Source organism: Adiantum capillus-veneris, chromosome 19, assembly GCF_014529385.1.
Source record: "Adiantum capillus-veneris isolate H3 chromosome 19, ASM1452938v2, whole genome shotgun sequence".
NCBI classification, from domain to species: domain Eukaryota; kingdom Viridiplantae; phylum Streptophyta; class Polypodiopsida; order Polypodiales; family Pteridaceae; genus Adiantum; species Adiantum capillus-veneris.
The window spans coordinates 78,599,456-78,622,321 of NC_140949.1; the positions used below are offsets into that span (position 1 = coordinate 78,599,456).

The 22,866-nt window shown below is 42.1% G+C and overlaps 1 protein-coding gene across 1 annotated transcript; it reads left to right on the forward strand.

Moving 5' to 3' along the window:
- The first annotated feature begins 204 nt into the window (after window positions 1–204).
- LOC147434284 (protein SUPPRESSOR OF K(+) TRANSPORT GROWTH DEFECT 1-like) lies at window positions 205–22,621 on the forward strand. Its single transcript, XM_086490835.1, has 8 exons — window positions 205–770; window positions 18,946–19,051; window positions 20,842–21,040; window positions 21,149–21,217; window positions 21,290–21,364; window positions 21,435–21,533; window positions 21,622–21,786; window positions 22,267–22,621. The coding sequence occupies exons 1-8, from the start codon at window positions 287–289 to the stop codon at window positions 22,390–22,392; spliced, it is 1,323 nt and encodes a 440-aa protein (XP_086346961.1). The 5' UTR covers window positions 205–286; the 3' UTR covers window positions 22,393–22,621.
- Window positions 22,622–22,866: the final 245 nt, after the last annotated feature.

The window sequence follows — 22,866 nt, forward strand, 5'->3', positions numbered from 1 at the left end:
TTAGTTTACATCAAGTTTACATTTTGGATCAACGATCGTGATCTTCGTCGACAAGCTACCTGATTTTCAACCCTAGATCCCCTCTAAAAACTGACGGTGTCAATTAGAGACGAGGCCTACCCTACCATTGAAAATTAATGTCCTCCAAATGAACTGAACCATTTGTTGTAAAATAATCACGGCACACGTTGACTTGGAATTAAAATCTCTGCTTTTCCCTCTCTCTCTCTCTCACACACACACACACACACACGCGCGCGCGCACACACACACACACACACGAGCTATGCACAGCAACTTCAAGGAGCGCGCTATTGAGTTTGCCAAGAAGGCTGTCGAGGAAGATGATGCGGGCAACTATGCCAAGGCCTTTCCTCTGTACATGCACGCAATGGAATACTTCAAGGCTTACCTCAAGTACGAGAAATACCCACAATTGAAGGAGCCAATTGCTCAGAGATTCACAGAATATTTGAGGAGGGCAGAGGAGATCAGATCCATTCTTGACGAGAGGGAGAGGTCTGGGCTTCCAGTAAATGGAGATGCTGCTGTTGTTGCGGCAAGGCCACCCCCAAAGGCGAATACTCGGACCAGTAAGGACAGTGATGGGGAGGATCGTGAATCATCGAAGCTTCGATCTGCTCTAGACTCTGCCATTATCAGAGAAAAGCCTAATGTTCTCTGGGATGATGTTGCTGGGCTCGATTCCGCAAAGAAGGCTTTGCAGGAGGCGGTTATTCTACCTGTTGAATTCCCCCAATTTTTTACAGGTAGGTCATTCTCTACCAAAGGCACAGCCACCTTGTTATCATTCACAAATTGGTATCTGCTGGGTGGCGATCAAGATGCATTAAACAGGTTTGCAAAGACTTAATATCAGATAAGATGAAGGCAAAATCAAGAGAGATAAGAGGTCGGAAGTGCATTTGGGAAAAATTGTTGCCTTAGTTCGTTGGTAAGAGCTTGTTCTTTGCTTATGTTTGTAGAATTGTAAGGCAAGCAGGTAGAAAGAAAGCACAAGAAGAAGTTTAAAGATTAAGTGACTTTACAGGGGAAGAAGCACATCCTAGACTTTGGTAGGATCGAGGATTACATTAGACAGTAGGAGAATAAAAAACCACAATCTGAAATTATGAGACACACCTTTTAGCCGGTGAGCGATCAAGTACATAGCTTTACAGGGAAATTTCCTCAAAGTGCATTAAAAAACGATACTTCAAACAAGTAGCTGCTGATAACAATCTCCAGCTACTTCATCTTGTATTTGTACTCCTGTAAAAGTCTATTGTGATGCTTCTTTTCTTCCAAATAAAGAGCGGGAGGCTTTCTCGTGGTTGTCCTGGCATTGTAAGATTAGTCTCTATTGCTTGGGTCTTGAACAATGTCCACAGTGTGTCTAGTTGTCTAAGTTTTTGTTACAACTAAGGACCGACTTTGAGGGCGTCTTGGTTTTTGGGCCGGCACTCATATCTCTACCAGAGTTTGACAGCTCTCTGGATTGGTTGGGCACTGCCCAGCTAGGATTAGGTGATAAAGAGTGAAGGCTGTTTTGTGGTTGTGTCCGGCCGGCATGAGGTAGATTTTTCTCATATCAGGGCATACTTAGCAAGATTTAGTCCGGGTTTTGGCTGTCTCCGTGTTTAGTCTTTTGCAGATGCTGGGTATTTTTCCCAGCCTTGGCATTTTTTTCTTTCGTGTCTCCTCGATATGCCCTTTAACCATATTTCCCTATTGTGGCCCTATTTTTCTAGGTAGTGGGGGTTGATTTGGGTTGGTCAGCCTAGCGGAGAGACTACAAGAGTGTTAAAGTTATGGCATCTCAAGTGAACTGCGAGTATGACTCCAATATTTATTTTGGCTTTTAGGTATTTATTTCACTTATTTGTCAAAGTTTGGGTATGGCAATTTACTTAAGTGGGTATATATACAACCCATTGCTCCCATTGTATTTGTATCAATTCATTGTCAAGGTTGGGTCTCTCTCTCTCTCTCTCTCTCTCTCTCTCTCTCTCTCTCTCTCTCTCTCTCTCTCTCTCTCTCTCGTATTCTCCCCATTGCTCTACGCTTCCGTATCGTCGACTTTGATATGGTATGAGAGCCCATGGATCTTTGATCGTGGAGGAGAAGGGCACGCATGGTGTCACAAGGCGGGCACCACTTGCCAATAGAAAAGAACAGATTGAACAAACTTTTAACACTTCAATAACAACTGAACTGAAAGAGAGAGACGACACACGACACGGAGTGACGGAATTCCACCCCAGAGAGTATTGTCCCCAAACCTTGGCGCCCCTTTCGGTATTTCTTTATATTGCATCAACACAGTACAAGCCGGTACTCCAGACTTTGCACCTTCTCTAGGAAGCATGCTAGAGAATGAGCCCTAACCTCATATTTAAAGGCCCTTGGCCTGAAAAGCACTTACAGTGAAAAGCCTTTCAAACTCAAAAGCTTCTGGTCCAAAAAGCAAAGCCAAAAGCTATTACAGTTGCTTCTTTTGTTGCTTCTGCTTCTTCTAGGGTTTACGCCCCTCGGCCGACAGCTCCATTCTTCAGTAGGTTGACACATCAGTTGTTTGTTACACATGGGAAAGGAGTGGTAGCGGCATCCAAAGACGACAAGGAAGGCTCATCTAACGTTTTTTTTCCTTGAAGGGCGGCGCATTTGGACAATCAACATTTTTTGTGGCGTTCTGAGCGATAGCCCCCTAGACTCTGCGTTTTTCATAGCAGGAATTGCGTTTCAAAACGTTGCTGAGAGGAGGATTGCTTGTTGAGGCAACATTTCAGAATGTTGCAAATGTGACTAACTGCTGACGTATCAAGCCACTGAAGAACGAAGCCAACTTGCAGATCCTGACAAAGGAGCGTAAACCCTAAGTAAAGAAGTAGAAGCAGCAGAAGAAGTTTTACAACTTAAAGAGTCTTGTCGAGTGGCCTATTTTTAAAGAAGAGTTCCCAGTAACTTATGGGACCCGGTCTAATGAGGCCCAAGGGACCTAAACCCCTTAAAATAAAGCACGACCACACACACTCAAACTCTTACGAAAAAGATGATGACGTGGCAGCTATATGGACGCCTGCCATTTATGCTGGTGACGTGACAGGTTGTACGGACTTCCACATTTTACATTGGATTGCTGACGTGGCAGTTGTACGTAATTCTCTGTTTTGCTTTGGCAACTTTTTGGTACTAGAGCTTTTGAAGACGAGATGCTTTTGAGTTTGATGCTTTTCATAGGCCAAGGGCCTTTAAATATGTATAGAGGGCACTCTTTTGGGTGAAAGTGCAGAGCGTGAGTACCGGCATTGTACTGAGTTCAAGCAATGTGAAGAAACACCAAAAGGGACGCCAAGGTTTGGGGCCAGTGCTCTCTCGGGGTGGAATTCCACCACTCCTTGTCTCATGTCTCTCTCTCTCTCTCTCTCTCTCTCTCTCTCTCTCTCTCTCTCTCTCTCTCAGTTCAGTGTTATTTAAAGTGCTAAAATTGTTCAGTTTGTTCTTTTCCGTTGGTACGTGGTGCCCTGTCCCCGTGATAATGGTATTAGAGCGTCATGTGTGTGCTTTTCTGAAAGCATACCGATCCTACCAAAGAGTAGACAGAGCAAGATGGCGCTTCAAAAGTTCACTATTTAACGAATTTGTGTCCCGACCTCGGACTTATTAACCACTCCCACTTTTACTTCATCGTGCATCGGACGCGCTCCCATCTCATCGCTCCGTCTTACAGGGCATAAGCCATAAAGATCACTTGCCGCCGTTTTTCTCAGAGGCAGTGCCATATAGTGGTGGATGTCTATAGCTATTGAGGCGGTCCGGGGCGGGCAACAAAAGAGGCGACCTCTAAACACCCCTCAAGGATCCCGTGTTGTTTAATTGGGGTTGGGGCAACCGGAAACAAGAGAAACCACAACAAGCCCTCCGCCAACAAGAAGTGAAGGAGTACCACCTAGTTAGAGAGCGAACTAGGACGCCGAAGAGGAGAATCCTTGAGCAATACAAGCGAGAAGGAAAGGTATACTAACACTAATATCAATGCTACAGATACACACACCAAACACCTAGAGAGAGAGATTTGTGCAAGAATTAAGCTTCAATTTACATGTTGACGTGGATGTATAAACAACTTGGAGGAGAGTCAAGAGACACAATTAAGTTTGATGATGTTGCGATCTACACATTATCTTAGGGTTATGAGAACCCTTTCACCATACAACTCTCTTATAATGTTTTCTCAAGCAACAAAACAAATTCAAGAGCTCTTGAGTCACATACAAGCAAATACTACACAAGAATCTCAAAATGAAAACGCGTCACCTTATACCAAACGAGATGAGGTTGCCAAGCGTGAATTAGACAGACTCAGGAGAGTTTTCAACCGCGATTGCACCCAACTTATTGATTCAATTGATGTGAAAGAGTAGGTACAACTTTGATTGGAAGTTATGAATCACTCACTCCCTTGCAATGCTACAACTAGCTCAAAGAAGCTTTCCTATACACCACAAGTAATGGTGTATAGAAAGCTCACTCTCTCTCCCTACAACTAAGATGGGGAATAGTACACTCAAAGTAGTGAGCAATAGTGTAGATAACATGCTGTTTACAAAGAAAAAAGGACTTTATTTATAGGTGAGATTATGATTATCTCCTGATCAACATTTACATAGACAACCATGTTTATGAAAATTTTTATATGTTCTTATGAGAGTTGGGTCTTGAGTCGCATGGATGTGGGCTCGAGAGGAAAGAATTATTGAGGTGAAATAGAGAAGATTCTAGAGAGGTGAGTGATTTTTTGTGTGAGGATGCGTATTCCAAGGTAGAGTAGAGTGGGTGCAATTTACAAGAAAGGGTTAGCAGTAGTTTGTAGTTATTAGGATTGGATAAAATTACATGGCATATGCACTCAAGGTGTATTATATAATTTATACAATGATAAAAAGTAAGAGAAGGATTAAATATACACAATTTGTTGGAAACCACAAGATAGAAAGAGAATTTTTCACTTATCTCCTCCAGCGAATGAAGTTGAATTTTTCTTGTGACCGTGGAAAAGTTGAATTTTTCATGATCAAACTCTTCCTTTTGTAGAGTTTGAGCTTGGTTATTTGCTGATTTTTTCTCTTTTTGTGAACGGATGAAGAGGTTATGGTAATATGAGTTTGATTCTAGAGAGAGAAATTGAGCTATATATATGTAGAGATGATAATTTTTAAGCTATGGAGTAAGGGAGAGATAAGAATGGTGAAGAAGTTCAAAGAAACCATGAAAGTTACAGGTTTGAGTGAGGGATGGAGAGGAATGAATAAGTGTGTGGAAGTAGGAAAGGAGGTGAGAGAAGACTATGGGTTACTTTGTGAGAAAAGTGGACAGATTGGGGTCCACACAAAAATCCTATCTCATCGGTGGTACCTCAAAAAATTATCAAAAATTTCGAGGTGATTATTTAGCTCTTGGTTCACATTTTGTCTTCTAATCACCGCTTCAAATTCGTAGTGGAGATGGATATAAAAAATCTCACTAAAATGCTTAGTTTTCTTCACAAAAAAGTTTTCAATGGCTCTCCTTTTGTTCAATTTGCATAAGACCCCAAAGGTGGGTCTCTCTTTGCATGAGAGCATGACCTAATAGATTCTTAGGGGCTTGAAAATATGCATCGTTATGGATTATGCATAAATATAATATATGGATATGATGAAAAAAAACAGGTTAATATATAAACAATTTATGGAATCTAAAATAGTATGAGTTACATATATAAAAAATAAATGTATGAAAATATAGGGAATCAAATTAGGAGGGTCCTCATTTGTTTTTATTGATGTATATTTATTTACAAAAAGTAAAGAAAAATATCTGTAGAAAATAAAAATTTAGTGGAAGGTATTTTTTTGAGATTTTTCCTTTAGAGTAGATTCACACAAAAAATAAGAGAAGTTTGCATGAAAATATTTCTATATAGAGTAAAGAGTATACAAAATGGTAAGAAAAATTGTGGTAATGGAGAGTCAATGTACATAGCATACATAGGTAAATAACGCACATCTAGTACCATCGCAAATAGCTTGGAACTACTCTCATTAAAAAAGATGTTTTTTTATGGTACATGAATGTACCATCCTCTTGTGAGAGGGTTAATGATAGCCGTTTTTTGGTTATCTAAAATTACCATAGTGAGCTTTCTCACCCTGTTAAAATCACTCAAACATTGTGGCTATCTTTACCTTTCATTGTACATAGACGTGTGTGAGTTAAGAGAACAAAATAAAATATATTATGATCCATTTGTGTGTAAATATTTCATTGTATATAGAGCCTAAATATAAAGAATTTTCATACTTATTTTGGTATTTATTTAAATATTTCTACCTAAGTGTGCGTTATTTGCCTATGTATGCTATATACATTGACTCATCATTACTATAATCTTTTTTACCGTTTTGCATACTCTTTATTCTATATAGAAATATTTTCATACAAGCTTCTTTTATTTTTTTTGTGAATCTACTGTAAGGAAAAACCTCAAAAAATATCTTTTACTATCAGTCATTGCCTTTCATTAAAATTCTATTTTTTACAAGTATTTTTCATTACCTCTTCTAAATAAATATACATCAATACAAAAAATGATGGCCCTGCTCATTTGATTTCTTATATTTTTATATATTTATTTTTTATATATATAAGTCGCACTATTTTAAATTCCATAAATTGTTTATATATACTAGCTTATTTTTTTTCATCATATCTATATATTATATTTATGCATAATTCACAATCATGCATATTTTCAAACCCCCAAAAATCTATTAGGTCTTGCTCTTATTCAAGGAGGGGCTTACTGTTGGGGCATTATGTAAATTCGACAAAAGGGGAGCCACTGAAGATTTTTTTGTGAAAAAAGCTAGGCATTTTGGTTAGATTTTTTATATTTATCTCCACTCTGAATTTGAAGCGGTGATTAAAAGACAAAATGTGGACCAAGAGCTGAATATTCACCTCAAAATTTTTGATAATTTTTGGAGCTACCACCGGTGAGATATGATTTTTTGTGTGGAACTCTATCTATCCACTTTTCTCACAAAGTAACCCATAGTCTTCTCTCATCTCCTTTCTTGCTTTCATGCATACACACTCATTCTTCTCCATCCCTCACTCAAATTTGCAACTTTGATCTTCTTCACCATTCCCATCTCTCTTTTACTCCATAGCTAAAAAATTATCATCTTTACACACATATAACTCAATTTCTCTCTCTAGAATCAAACTTATATTACCATGTTACTCTTCATCCTTTCACAAAAAGAGAAAAAATCAAGCTCAAACTCTACAAAAAGAGGAGTTTGATCATGAAAAATTCAACTTTTCTATGGTCAAAATAACTATACCGACGTTTTACAACCGCTTCATTCGTTGGAGAAGATAGGTGGAAAACTCCCTTTCCATCTTGTGGTTTCCATCAAGTTGTGTATATTGTAATTTCTGTTTTACTTTTTATCATTGTATAAATCATATAATGCATCTTGAGTGTATATGCCATGTAATTTTACCCCATCTTACTAACTGCAAACTACTAACACTAACTGCTAACCCTTCCTTGTAAGTTGCACTCACTCTAGTTTACCTTGGAATAGGAAACCTCACAAAAACAATCACTCACCTCTCTAGAATCTTCTCTATTTCACCTCAATAATTCTTTCCTCTTGAGCTGACATCCATGTAACTCAAGAGACAAGAGAGTCCCACTTTCATAAGAACATATAAAGAATTTCATAAACATGGTTTTCTATGTAAATGTTGATCAGAAGATAATCCTAATAAGAGCTCACCTCACCTATAAATAGAGCCCTTTTTCCTTTGTAAATAGCATGTTCTCTACACTATTACTCACTACTTTACACTATTACTCACTACTTTGAGTGTACCATTCTCCATCTTAGTTGTAGGAGACACAGTTAGCTCTCTATACACCATTACTTGTGGTGTATAGGAAAGCTTCTTTGAGCTAGTTGTAGCATTGCAAGGGAGTGAGTGATTCATAACTTCCAATCAAAGTTGTACGTACTCTTTCACATGTAAGGTGCAGTGGGATGAATGTTTGCGCTTTGCTCAAGATGAGTGCTGCAAATTGTGCTCAACGTTCCTTTTCGTTCTTATGGAAGGTAGAGGCTTCCGTTCTTAATGAGAGAATGCTATGATCACAAACAAAGTGAATGGACACTGTGCGTGCAAGTGTATGAGACTGAGAGAGAGAGAGAGAAGAGAAATACGACACCAGAGACGTAAAACCCTCCTCCGAAGGTCCCACTCTCGTCGGCGAGAGTGGTCTTGAAACCGGCCCATGGGGCGGTAGGCGTTGGCTTTCACCCGAAATTCTTTACTTTAGACACACACACAGAGAACTTAACAAAGAGAACCTGCGACAGGGATTAACACTTAAATACACACACAGCTCGGAAGCTAGAATGCTCCGAGCAGACGCCGACAACCTGTAGGCCCCAAAATTGACACCCCTTTCGGTATTTCTTTATTCTTTAACAGAGGGAATAACACCTGTGATCTCCTACGAGCTGCCACGCACAATCTAGGCTAAGAAACACCTGTTTTAGCCCGATTTCGGCAGCATAACTGTACTAGGACGCTTCACAGTCAGTATCCCCACGCAATAGATGACTTTTCCGACGCATACGGATACTTTGCAAAACTTGGTGAGAATCTGCAGCACGCTGAATTCTCTGTTTTTTGCCCCGAAAATGCGCCAGATCACCTATACAACGGTCCCCTCGCGTCCCCGAACCTCCTGGGGGTATTAGGGTCCGTTCAGGGCCGAAACCCTAAACCTGCAAAAATACACAGCAAGCTGTAATTCCCTGTTTTGGGCTCCGTTTCGCGTGCCGGTCGCATCTGTATAGCAAGACCTCGAGCTTCCGCACTTGTAGGGCTACTTGCCCTTTGAATCGGACGAGATTTTTCACGTGAAACCTCTCCGAATTCGCCGCTAGCTAATCCAGTACATGTGCAAGAGGCTCTTGCCTCGGCAATAGCGCATGAACCCACATAACTGTACATTGGTCAAATGAAAAGCCCACTAGAGGGGCATAACATACTGCTCATAGGGGGGAGAGAGCAATGCGTAGCGTGCAGGGCATCACTCCTGGCACCGCACTATACATAAGGGGAGAAGGAAGCACTCCATAGCTCTTAACCTGTGACAAAATGCGAAAGGAGGCCTCTCCTAGCATAAAATTTAGCGCCCATTTTTCTGAATGAGACAAGTTCATGAAAAACTGCCACTTGGCGCATTTACTAGCATTTGCCCGTCGTCGCCTAAAAAGCTCCCGATTGGTCGCCCAATTGACTTCGCGGGGCAGAGTTGTAAAGTGTTCCCCTAGTCATACTGGAGGTAATGACACGAACACATTTCACGGCCCAAAATAGCAGTTTCCTAAATTTTAGGAAACGATTCCGTTGGGCTCCTACTGGTCATCTGACCATCTATCCTCATTGGGACCGCATCCAAAAGTGCAATGTGCCCAACTGTCGGATACTTTCCGTTGGTAGTCACACCTTGACTTTTGGCCTTTATTGAGTTCACTCCCTAGCATCCACCAACTTGCCAAGTGCGACGGGGAGACCTCTATGATCTTGCTCTGAGCCTAGACATTCTCTTGCTATACGAATTCTAGTGCCGACCACTTCCCGTCTGCGGGTGAAACTACCATTCACATTGGCCATACAATGTCCGACCGTTTGCTACTTGAAGAAGAGGGTCTCAAAAATAAAACAAAACCCATTGGAAAGAAACCAACAACTAAAGTTAGCAGTTGCGACATCCTCGTGACATAGTTAACAGCTGCCACATCCCTGTGACATACCCCTCTCTTGAAATCACAAACGTCCTCGATTGCATACAATAAATACACGCCACTGATGATCTTGTGCTATCAACACTCTTTTATCATCGCATGTATCCGCAAGAAAGGTTATAACACATAGATACAAATGACTTAATGAGACCTTCATACTTTTGTCATTTCCATCTATTACACTGAATTCATATGTACATTTGATGTACTAGCTCTATCATTACCTCTCCTTTGCACACGTTGGGTTGGGGCATAAGTAGGCTGTAACCCAAAGGCTTCAAGGTAAAGCTGCAATACATTTGATGACTCTGACAATTCATGCTCTTTCAGCCACTTTGCATCCATAGGCGGATAGTTCTTGAACTTCACCAAATAGCGTCTTGCAACTAATTGTCTTTTAACTTTTCTGTCCTTATGTGCCAAAACTTGCTCAAGTACCAGGATCTCATCAAGTTCCTCAACTTCTGGCTGATACTCATCTAGCATATCTTCTGGCACATCACCCACAAAGGGTCTTAGAAGACTCACGTGAAACGCATTATGAATCTTCCATGCATCAGGCAATTTCAACCTGTAAGCCACATCGCTGATTTTGTCAAGTACTTGAAAAGGCCCATAGTAACGCATGCTGAGCTTAGGAAATAGCCGTTCCTTGCCCTTCATCTTCTTTAACCTTGCCTTTTCGAACCTTAACAGAACCCAATCACCAAGTGATAGTAGCAATTCACGACGGTGACGATCAACAGCCTTTTTCTGCTTTGCCCGAGTCTTCTATTTTAATTTTCTTATACATCTCATCCATGTTCTCAACATATCGATCTGCCTCAAAGATCTTGTCTTGTGTATGCAAAATGGGATAAGCCATGGGAAAGCATTGCTATGGACTTTATCTTTCATCTTCCAAGAACACCAACAGGGAATGATGGTATATGGACCATTATCTGCAGGTTCAACAAGCAGGCCCATTTTATCCTTGTCAGGAAGAAGATAAAATCTGTTCAGATGGCACGCTTGTTCATGTACAATGTGTTTAAGTACCATGGTATGCCACAATCGATTATCAGTGATCCGTGATCCTCGCATGACCAGTTTGTTCTGGAGAGGATTGTTGAGAACATGGGCACTATGCTCAAGTTCTCGTCTTCATTTCATCCACAAACTGATGGACAGTCAGAAGAGGCTAATTCTATTGTCTTAGATCTGCTGAAATGTTATGTGTCAGATAATAAGGGCAAGTGGGAACAGTATTTGCCTATGCTTGAGTATGCGTACAACAATACGGTGCATTCGTCTACTGGCAAGGCACCTTTTGAGATTGTTGAAGGCGGCAAAAAGGTTCTCTCGGAATCGGCAGTGGTTGTAACAACCCTGGTGCCTTTTGCCTGTCAAACTTTACCTTTTGGCAGACTATGCATGCTCGCACAAAGGCATCCACATCTCTCCTCAGGGTAGGCCAATAGAAGAATGTCTCTACCGCTTTAACTGTTGCATCAATGCCACGATGCCCTGCATACGGTGGGACATGACTCTCTTCCATGACCTTATGTCGCAGTGGCCTAGTGACACAAAGTCTGCCATGCATCATCATAAAACCATCTCTGAGGAGGTAGTGCTCGTGATGTTACCCCTCTTGTAACTATTCAAAGATCCTTGCAAAATCTTCATCAAGAGTATATTGTTCCTTCATGTTATCTAGCTCATGATGATAAGGAATTGACACAGCTGAAATTTGTGGCTTTCTTGATAACGCATAAGCCACAACGTTCTTCTTGCCTTCCACATGCATAATCTGGAAGTGGAACATGGAAAGAATGTTTGCCCATCGCATATGCTTTTCGGTAACTTTGACTGTGTCAAGAAGTATCGCAAGGTCTGATGATCTGTTTGGACAACAAAATCAGCACCTAAGAGGTAGTGCTTCCAGCTAGAAAGCGCATGAATCACGGCCAAGAGCTCTTTTTCATAGACTTGCATAGTTCTCTCTGGCCCTTGCAAAATTCGGCTTTCATAAGCTACTACCCGTCCGTCTTGCATTACCGCAACATGCGAGTATCCCCTATCCTCCTGAGCCGCATGAAGTATCTGGGCCTCAACAAGCTCCCTACGCGGCGTAGGTTGCCTATTTTGCTATTGCACTGGTGGCGCTTGCAAGAACTCCATAAACCTTGGATTCTGCACCAGTTGCGAAAAGACATTCACCGTGGTAACTAACCGAGTCTTGAACGCGTCATCCTCAAGTTGCCTAGTCATAAAGCCCTGTACTACTGGAGGGACATTCACGTTGACAGGAGGTACAGATTGACGTGGCCGTGAGCTCTCGCTAATATCGAAAACCATAGGGATCTCCTGCATGTCCTTTGAAGAGAAACCCTCTTCCATAATGCCCTTCCCCCTGTTGGCTATAGTGTAATCCCGCGTTCCTGCACTGTGTCTTTACCCAACATAACCGAGGCTCACTCTTTGAGGAAAAAGTGATTGATGTCCCGGCAACGGAACCTTGAAACCAGCCCGTGGGGTGGTAGGCGTTGGCTTTCACCCGAAATTCTTTACTTTAGACACACACACACAGAGAACTTAGTAAAGAGAACCTGCGACGGGGATTAACACTTAAATACACACACGGCTCGGAAGCTAGAATGCTCCGAGCAGATGCCGACAACCTGTAGGCCCCAAAATTGGCGCCCCTTTCGGTATTTCTTTATATTTTAACAGAGGGAATAAAACCTGTGATCTCCTACGAGCTGCCCCGCACAATCTAGGCTAAGAAACACCTGTTCTGGCCCGATTTCGGCAACATAACTGTACTAGGACGCTTCACAGTCAGTATCCCCACGCAATTGATGACTTTCCCGACGCATACGGACACTTTGCAAAACCTGGCAAGAATCTGCAGCACGCTGAATTCTCTGTTTTCTGCCCCGAAAATGCGTCAGATCACCTGTACAGCCGTCCCCTTGCGTCCCCGAACCTCCTGGGGGTATTAGGGTCCGTTTAGGGCCGAAACCGTAAACCTGCAAAAATACACAGCAGGCTGTAATTCCCTGTTTTGGGCTCCGTTTCGCGTGCCGGTCGCATCTGTAGCAAGACCTCGAGCTCCCGCACCTATAGGGCTACTTGCCCTTTGGATCGGACGAGATTTCTCACGTGCAACCTCTCCGAATTCACGTGTACCTGCGGGGGATTAGCCGCTAGCTAATCCAGTACCTGTGCAAGAGGCTCTTGCCTCGGGAATCGCGCATGAACCCACATAACTGTTCATTGGTCAAATGAAAAGCCCACTAGAGGGGCATAACATACTGCTCATAGGGGAGAGAGAGAGCAGTGCGTAGCGTGCAAGGCATCACTTCTGGCACCGCACTGTACATAAAGGGAAAAGGAAGCACTCCATAGCTCTTAACCTGTGACAAAATGCAAAAGGAGGCCTCTCCCAGTATAAAATTCAGCGCCCATTTTTCTGCATGAGGCAAGTTCATGAAAAACTGCCACTTGGCGCATTTACAAGCATTTGCCCGTTTCGGGTTTGCCGCCTAAAATCTCCCGACTGGTCGCCCAGTTGACTTCGCGGCAGAGTTGTAAAGTGTTCCCCTAGTCATACCGGAGGTAATGACATGAACACATTTCGCGGCCCAAAATAGCAGTTTCCTAAATTTTAGGAAATGATTCCATTGGGCTCCCACTAGTCAAGTGACCATCTATCCTCATTGGGACCGCATCTAAAAGTGCAATGTGGCCCAACTGTCGGATACTTTCCGTTTGTAGTACCTTGACTTTAGGCCTTTATTGAGTTCACTCCCTAGTATCCACCAACTTGCTAAGTGCGACGGGGGGACCTATATGATCTTGCTATGAGCCTAGACATCCTCTTACTATACGAATTCCAGTGCCGACCACTTCCCGTCTGCGGGTGAAACTACCGTTCACATTGGCCATACAATGTCCGACCATTCGCTACTTGAAGAAGAGGGTCTCAAAAATAAAACAAAACCCATTGGAAAGAAACCAACAACTAAAGCTAGCAGTTGCCACGTCCTCGTTACATAGTTAACAGCTGCGACGTCCCCGTGACAGGTCTACTATTGATTGCACAAACTGGTACAAACTGAATGCATTTGATTGATGCAAGTTTAGGCTATGTCGACGATGACGAGACCGACCTAAGGGCTGAAATCTGCAATCCTTTATCTGCTGTCCAAAAATGCCATGGGCTGAAATCTGCGACTAGTCCAAAAACGCTGATTTTGGGGGCTGTTTCTGTAGGTCCTTGTCACCGAAAATCTGCAGGTTTTAGGGCTGAAAACTGAGGTTTCTTACGAGCTGAAATTGATGGTCTTTCCGGGCTGAATCTGCTACTCCTTAGGGCTGAATATGCAGGTGCTTTAATGCTGAAAACGCCATGCTGAAAACTGTCAAAAACGCTAGGTGCTTGGTCTCCAAAAACGCTAGGTGCTGAAGCTTCTGGCGGTGAAGATCTGGGATCAAAACGCTAGACTTGTGGTCTTGCTGTTGCCGGAATCTGCAAAGCAAATCGTTGGCTGATCTTGATGGGAAAAATGCTAGGTCCTTCAATTTGCAAAACGCTAGGCCTTTTGATGGGTTCTGCTGAGAAGTTGCTTGTTGAGCAAGGTGCTCCTGCTGTCTCTTCTACCATTTGCTGTCTCTTCTACCATTTAGTGCTAGTCTAGGTTTGCTAATATACAAACTTAATCAGTTTGCCCTACCTACTTTCCAACAAAAGTCACTTAAAAATAATAAGTGAAAAATGTGAAAAATGTCAAAAATAGGCTAAATGCACTGGAAAATTCCCCTGAAGGATTCTGATGGATTTTGATGGGAATGCTTATGATCATGCTACGTGCAACCAGAGGATATGCATCTACACTAAGTGTCTGGACATGCACGGTCTGCGAACAAACTCACAAAAGTGCCAGATCACTTCTAAATCTAGACTGACTGAACTGACTGAACCCTTGTCGTGTTGTAGCTTGTCCACGGACACATCGGGTTGGATGTGACATGACATCACATCAATTGAATCAATAAGTTGGGTGCAATCGTCGTTGAAAACTCTCTTCAGTCTCTCCAATTCACGCTTTGTAACCTCATTTTGTTTGGTTTAAGATGACGCGTTTTCATTTTGAGATTCTTGTGTAGTATTTGCTTGTATGTGACTCAAGAGCTCTTGTGTTTATTTTGTTGCTTGGGAAAACATTATAAGAGGGTTGTATGGTGAGAGGGTTCTCATAACCCTAAGATAATGTGTAAATCGCAACATCATCAAATTTAATTGTGGTCTCTTTTCTCTCCTCCAAGCTGTTTATACATTCATGTCAATCATTTAAATTGAAGCTTAATTCTTTCACAAATCTGTCTCTCTCTTTAGGGTGTTTGGTGTGTGTATGTGTAGCATTGATATTAGTGTTAGTGTATCCTTCCTTCTCGCTTGTATTGCTCAAGGATTCTCCTCTTCGGCGTTCTAGTTCGCTCTCTAACTAGGTGGTGCCTCTTCACATGTTGTTGGCTCCCTAGCCCCAATTGAGCAGCACGGGAGCCTTGAGAGGTGTTTAGAGGTCGCCTCTTTTGTTGCCCGCCCCGGACCGCCTCAATTTTGGTGCCCCCACTGAGGACGGCTTGTGCATGTTTTTGTGTAGATTCAATCTTTAGAATAGTCAAGTAGTTTGCATGAATCGGGAGAGTTTGTATGATCCTTTTATCCCTATTGCAAGGTAAAAGATACACATAATTGTTAGTACTAAGTTGCAATTTAAACGTGTAATTCGTAGGATTTTAGGTCCTTTAGGTTGGCGGAGATAAATGCTTCGGTCAATCCTTTTATTTTGTCTCTCATTAGTTACGATATTAGCTTAGACGTCTATATTTTTGTGTTATTTTACGCATTAGGACATGCATAGGCCATGGATAATGGCACAGGATGGAACAAAATTCTGACGTGTCAAAGCCTAAAGAATGGAGCCAACTTACAGATGTGGTCGAGGGGCCTAAACCCTAAGAAGAACAAGCAACAGAAGAAGTCCTACCATCTTATGGGACCCCGTTCGATGGGGCCCCAAGTGACATAAAGGATTAAAATAAAGCAGGACCCGGACACACGCAAAAATTGATGACGTGGCAGATTCTCGAAAATTGCGTTGGCATGATGATGTGGCAGGCTGTACGGATTTCCATAATTTGCGCTGGCTGTTTTTTGGCTTTGCTTTTGGACCAGATGCTTTTAAGTTTGAAGGCTTTTCATTGTAATTGCTTTTTAGGCCAAGGGCCTTTAAATTTGAGGTTAGGGCTCATTCTCTGGCATGCTTCTTGGAGAAGGTACAGAGTCTGGAGTACCTGCTTGTACTGTGTTGGTGCAATATAAATAAATACCGAAAGGGGCGCCAAGGTTTGGGGCCAATACTCTCTGGGGTGGAATTCCGCCACTCCATGTTGCGTGTCGTCTCTCTCTCTCTCCGAGTTCAATTGTTATTGAAGTGCTAAAAGTCTTTTCAAGTCTGTTCTTTTCTATTGGCACGTGGTGCCCGTCTTGTGACAGTGGTATCAGAGCATCAAGCGTGAGCTTTTCTGAAAGCATACCGGTCCTACAAAAGAGCAGACAGAGCTATCGGAATTTTGTTTGAGGTATCTTCGCTCTTCAACCCGGACTTATTAGCCACTCCCACCCTTACTTCATCGCGCATCGGGCGCGCTCTCGTCTTCACCGCTCATGTCTTACAGGGCATAAGCCAAATAAGATCACTTGCAAGAGAAGGATCCACAAGTCACTGTTTTCTTGAGAAGCAGTGCCATGCAAATGTTGATGTCTATAGCTACTAAGCCGCACACTCCAAGTACTTGGCAAGCTTTCAAGAAAAAAATTTGTCTGAAGTTACATGGTTTCTGACATCTTCCTTCGGAGTGCAACTTCTGGCAGAGTGGGGTATCCTTAAATGCTTGCCATGGAAACCCTAGCAAATTATAACTTGAAATTTCTCGATATCTGTCAGTAGATGTCTCTTCACGAGCAGATGACCTTGGAGGTTTGGTGTGATTGCTATCTCTTGGAACTACCATCGCCGCCAAAGAAACACTGTCTGTCCAAGAGCTGATGGACCATGCTGTGCTCGGTTACGACCTCATGGAAGGAACCTAACCCTAATTTTTGGTGCAGGTTTCAAGATGGAAAGTCAGTCGACTTTTTGAGCTCGACTGATGTGGAGATTGCTTTTTAAGTTTGAGTTCTGTTTGATCTTGTTTGGTGATCCTGTTTGGAATTTGTTTGAAATGGATGGTATCTATTTTTGAACATGTTTTGGTGCCAATTTGAATTGTTTGACTTTGGTTTGATACTGGTTTCAATGATTGGTGATTTTACTCCCGGGGAAGTGAGAAATACTGTTTTGGTATTGTTTGAACCTCGGAACGACGCAGACCGATGCTTGGGGGGCGTTTCGTTGTATGTTTGAAAACCTCGAAACGACGCAGGCCGATGCTTGGGGAGCGTTCCGTTGTATGCTAGAAAACCTCCAAACGACGCAAGCCGATGCCTGGGGAGCGTTTGGTTGTATGCTTGAACCTCCAAGCGATGCAGCGATGCAGACTGCGGTCTGGGAAGCGTTTGGTTGTACAGTCTTCTGAGCTCATGGCCTAGACCTTTTTAGGTTATTTGCAGGGGGAGTGACGAGGTAGTCGTTGAGTAGATTCATACCGCAGACCGTTTGTCTCGTGGGAGTGCTCAGCGGCGTCGTTTGTTGTGTCTTGTAACATGCATATGTAAGCATTTGTGTTGCATTGTGATGTGCCAATTATTGAATATTCGTAATTGGATGAGATTGCCTGGGTATGTAATTTTAGTGCATCAAGACACCCGTGGAAGATCAGTACGGTCTGGGTGTGATGGCTAATTTTACTACGCCGGAATATCAAGAGTTCCGATCTGGACGAAAGGAGAAGCTAACTCCTTGATCAACAGGGCAGAAAGGAGAAGCTAACTCCTTGATCAAAACAGCCGAAAGGAGAAGCTAACTCCTTGATCAAAAGAGCAGAAAGGAGAAGCTAACTCCTTAATAAAAAGAGCAAATTGATTGTCCCTCAGAATGTCCCTTGGAATGACCCTCGGAAATTTTTGAGCTAACTTGAGTTGTTTTGTAGATATGCAGTAATCGCGGACGATTACTCTCTTTCAAGAAGGGGAGATGTAACAAACTGCTGATGTGTCAAAGCCTAAAGAATGGAGCCAACTTACAGATGTGGCCGAGGGGCCTAAACCCTAAGAAGAACAAGTAACAAAAGAAGTCCTACCAACTTAATACTCCATGAGTGTAGCAGTAGTTTGGGGTGTCACAATCTCTGAGAGATCTCCATGGTAAAGTGCCATCACGAGCAGTGTAGCAAACTGCTGTATTCCCTTGATAAAGCGTGAAGATACTGCGTGAAGGTCCCGAACTGAGTGTGAAAACAACTCCTTGTCGTGAAAGAAGTGCCAATAGACCTGCAAGAGTCCTGCCCAATAGGATCTGTGATGTCTGTAGTCAAACTATCTGGAGAAAATGGGGAAGCCCAGGAACTGTCATGTGTATGACCAGAAGCCTGTCAATGCATGAACCTGTAACCCAAAGTGGCCAGGTGGCTAAGCTGTGTAGAACTCCAGGAAGGCGAGATGTAGCAATCTGCTATCTGAGAGGCTAAGGGCCTTAGGGCTGAAAATAGAAAACACTAGGGTGTCTGACTTGGATCTGCAAATTGACGAGGGAATGGGCTGATTTGCTAATGTTGATGTGGAGGGTGCTGATGAGGATGAGATGAAGGGTTAGAATCTGGAAATGCTGGCTGATCTGGTACAACAACGCTGGTGTGGATCTGTCTGCAATGCTGAAAACTACTGACTCTAGGGGTACTGGTGGGCTGATGGCTGAGATCTGGAAATGTTGGTAGGAAACGCCAATGTTATTCCCGTCTTCCTCTGTCTCATTTTCAGTTTGTAACTATATGTAACCTCAGTGAACAGTAAGTTAATGCCCATGCCCATATGTTCTTTTGATGTTTAGGATTTCAATGAAGAATGTTTAGCTCTTTGTTTCCCTTGCAGGAAAGCTAAAACCTTGGAAAGCTTTTCTATTATACGGTCCTCCAGGAACTGGAAAGTCTTATCTAGCAAAAGCTGTGGCTACGGAGTCTGATTCCACCTTTTTCAGGTAAGTTAGCTTCTGCATTTTACGTTTAATCAGAAAATGCAACTTCAAGATAGGAATAGATCTTTTGTTCTGAAGAGAAAATAAGGCAATTTGATACAGTTGGCTTGTTTAGCAACACATTCATGCAAAGGAATGAATATACACGAACTTTTAGGTCAAGAATACAAGCATTAAATTTTGGTGTCTGGATTCATTGTCGTTTCAAGGTCAACTTTAAAGATATGTTGCTTGGTCTGTAGATAGCACATGACTCATAAAGATCTTAGTGTACCTCTAGAATATGGTATTTTCTAGGGATTATATCTTCTTAAAGTTATTATCAGGAAGTTATCCTGATAAACTCGTTGCCAAGGTTATATCAATATCAATTATGTGGTTTATTTTTTCACGAGTTTAGCAAACGTGAATCTGCTCAAAAAATGATGTAGGTATGGTGGCCAGTTTTAAGCTCCTTGACAGCTGTGAGCAATACTCTCATGGAGACGTAGAATTGAGACGTTTTCTAGTACTCAACTACAAGTACTTCAAGCCTCTATTTTTATTTGTTGAGGTTAGGAAAGGTTTTTCATTACCTAATCTGACCTCCGCAAGATTGGATTGAGCTTATTTTGAAATCTCAAGTTGTTCTACATGCCCTCCCTCCTTGGTGCAAAGAAAAGTATGGAATGATCCTGTTGTGTTGTCCCTCTTTTTGAAAAGGGGGAGAGAGGGAGGGAGGGGGTCGTTGGGGTTTCCTATTGGTTCCCATCACATCGTTCTCCCTCACATTGAGCATGGGGTCTTTCCTCGTCCTCTCTTCTAGTATAGCATTGACCCATTTTTGTTTCATTTTTGCGGTTTTCATCTTTCACCATCTGTGTTTTGATTTTGTTTGCTGCTCGTTGTTTGTTGGTTTGTATGCGGTGTTCCCTCGCGTGCTTTGCATGTTCTGCTAGGAAGTTGGCAGTTTGCTCGTGCTTGGTGTGTGTGAGTCTTCCATCATCTTGTCCTTCTGGATTGGAGATATTTATGCAAACATAAGCGTTTGCTCTCTTTGTGTTCTCTATCGGCTGGGTTAAAGATTTTTTAGTTCTGTTGCTGGAAATCTCCATCAGGCAGTTCTTGTACAGGGTCTTGCACCCCTGGAGGTATGTATAGATTTCAAGCAAAGCGTACAAGTCGTTTGGAGAGCCCACTCTCCAAAGCTGAGTTACAGCTGGCACTGAGGCTTTTAATTTTAAGCTTTAAGTGAAAAGCAACTGTCAAAAGCTGCTGCTAAAATAAACTCCTCTGTAAAAAACAAGTTATTGATTTCTTGTTCCAAGAGCATAGTTTAGGCCAGATGCCATGTCAAGAATCTCTACGTCGGCACTGTTACCCTGCTTTTCCACTGCACTCTCGTCTGTGATTTCCAGCAGATTTCATTCTAGCCTATTTGTACGGTCTACTGTTGTATGTGGCTGGCGCACAGCATACTTGCCATGTCATCCCTTTGTGATATCTAAAGAACATAAGGGCAAATCTGCAACACCTAAAAGTTTGGGGAGGACTACAAGTCATCAAGATCCTGCCATAGACAAGGCCTAGGTGCATCTACGTGCACTGCTTCCATCAAATTACTAAGATGGAAAGACAGAAATGTGCCCACCTTCCATGCATGCACTCACAATCATCAATGTGTTTGTCATATTTGGGATTGTTTAAAATTTGTAATATACGAGCATGGGTGTGATGGCTTTTTAAGTTACTAAGGAGAGCCAACCCAAGTTGCAATATTTTCCTTAAAATCGTTTCTGTTAATATTTGTGTAGCATCTCAGCTTCTGATGTGGTTTCCAAGTGGATGGGGGAGAGTGAAAAGCTGGTCTCAAACCTTTTCCAAATGGCACGAGAAAATGCTCCATCCATTATATTTATTGATGAAATTGATTCGCTTGTTGGACAAAGGGGGGAGGGTAATGAAAGCGAGGCATCCCGGCGAATCAAGACCGAGTTTCTTGTGCAAATACAGGTCTGTAGGTCAGATTTAAGCAATCAGGATAACTAGGCATATTACACCCTCGTAGACTTGTTCTGTATATATGGCTTACAGTACTCACATTTTTTCTTCATGGATTAGGGTGTGAGCAATAGCGACGAAAATGTTCTCGTTTTGGCAGCCACAAACACTCCCTTCGCACTTGATCAAGTATGAAGCAGAACACTATTCTCTTGTTTATTCAAATCAAGATATGTGCTTAACCCTACAGCTTGATTCTAGGCTATACGACGCAGGTTTGACAAAAGAATTTACATTCCCCTTCCCGATATTATAGCAAGGCAGCACATGTTCAAGGTACCAATTGCCACTAAGTAATGTCAGATACAATTTCCTACCACCCTTATGAAGACAAATCTTGTTGCAGCTCCATTTAGGTGACACGCCAAATGATCTGAGTGAGGTGGATTTTGAAGAGTTGGCCAAGAGAACTGAAGGGTTTTCAGGGTCTGATATTGCAATTTGTGTAAGTATATGCATAGCTTTGACTTTATGTGTTCTGCACCTCCGCACGAGCTTTCGCAATTTTGATAACGATTCTGAGTCATCCACAGGTCAAAGATGTGCTCTTCGAACCAATTCGCAAGACGCAAGATGCTACACATTTCCAACACCTAGTTAAACAAGGACAGGAATTTTGGATGCCTTGCAGCCCCACTGAAGAAGGTGCTGTGCAGATAACTATGCGAGGACTTGCAAAGAAAGGTCTTGCAGCTAAGGTCAGGATTAAACAACAACCCCCCCCCTCCTTCCCCTTTCTTTGCCTATATGTACACACACATACATATCTTAAGGTGGATAGAGACGCTAAATAGGATACATAAAGTACGACAAAAAACTTTGTACGGTAACTCAACCTTAATCCTAGACCATAAAAAACGTTATGGAACTGATATATGGATGACTTGTGTGTGCATGTAGTAATATCAAACACACACTTTCAGAGGATACAAAAACAAAAGTCAAGAAGCTAAAATTTTCTTGCAAAATTTAGAGTCAAAATTTTTGAAGTAAAAACAATCAATATGTTAGCATTGGATGACCAATATGCACTGAAAGTCTTGAATGATAATTTAGTGTCTATATACTTTGTGTGTGTGTGTGTGTGTGTGTGATTTGTGTGTAGGATTTTTGTTGTGTTACAGCCTTGAATTCATGATGATGATTGTATTTATTTTATTATATCTCGTTTTATGTAGATTTTGCCTCCTCACATTACGAAGTCTGATTTTAACAAAGTATTGGCAAGACAAAAACCCACAGTGAGCAAGGATGATCTTAAAATCTATGAGAAATTCACCAAAGAGTTTGGAGTGGAAGGCTAAGACAGGCTTTGCCAGCGTGTTGTCCTTGGAAGTCGACTTCCTCACAAGAAAAGTTTGTATGTTATTTGCATGTACACAAGGCATGGTGGGCTGACAAAAACGTCCCAGCGTCATTTTTGTATATTACATATTGTATATTACACATCAAGGGTACAGCATTTTAATGAGATGTTACACGGAGAATTCATGAGAAAGGAGAAGACTATTGTGTGTAGCTTTGAAAGGAGAAGACTCTTGGTGTGCAGCCTCAAGTTCCAAGGTTGAAAAAAGTTAGTAAGGTTGGAAGGCATGTGGCATTACATATGGGGAGCCCCTTTTCCATGGAGCTAATTTTCAATTATTAGGCTATGTGATATTAGCATGTAGCATTAATCAAACCAGCACAAAATGGTAACGATAAAGCAAAGCTGCTTGCACAAGAAGATTTAGAAATTTTCTCATGTAGGAAAACAGAGTTTTTTCCAGTGTTTTTCA

What these genes read in the sequence shown, in the direction of transcription:
- LOC147434284 (XM_086490835.1), top strand. Translation starts at nt 287, where the DNA reads ATGCACAGCAACTTCAAGGAGCGCGCTATTGAGTTTGCCAAGAAGGCT. An exon ending in CAAGGCAGCACATGTTCAAG is followed by an intron (nt 21,365 to 21,434) that starts GTACCAATTGCC and finishes ATCTTGTTGCAG; the next exon opens with CTCCATTTAGGTGACACGCC. An exon ending in AGAAAGGTCTTGCAGCTAAG is followed by an intron (nt 21,787 to 22,266) that starts GTCAGGATTAAA and finishes CGTTTTATGTAG; the next exon opens with ATTTTGCCTCCTCACATTAC.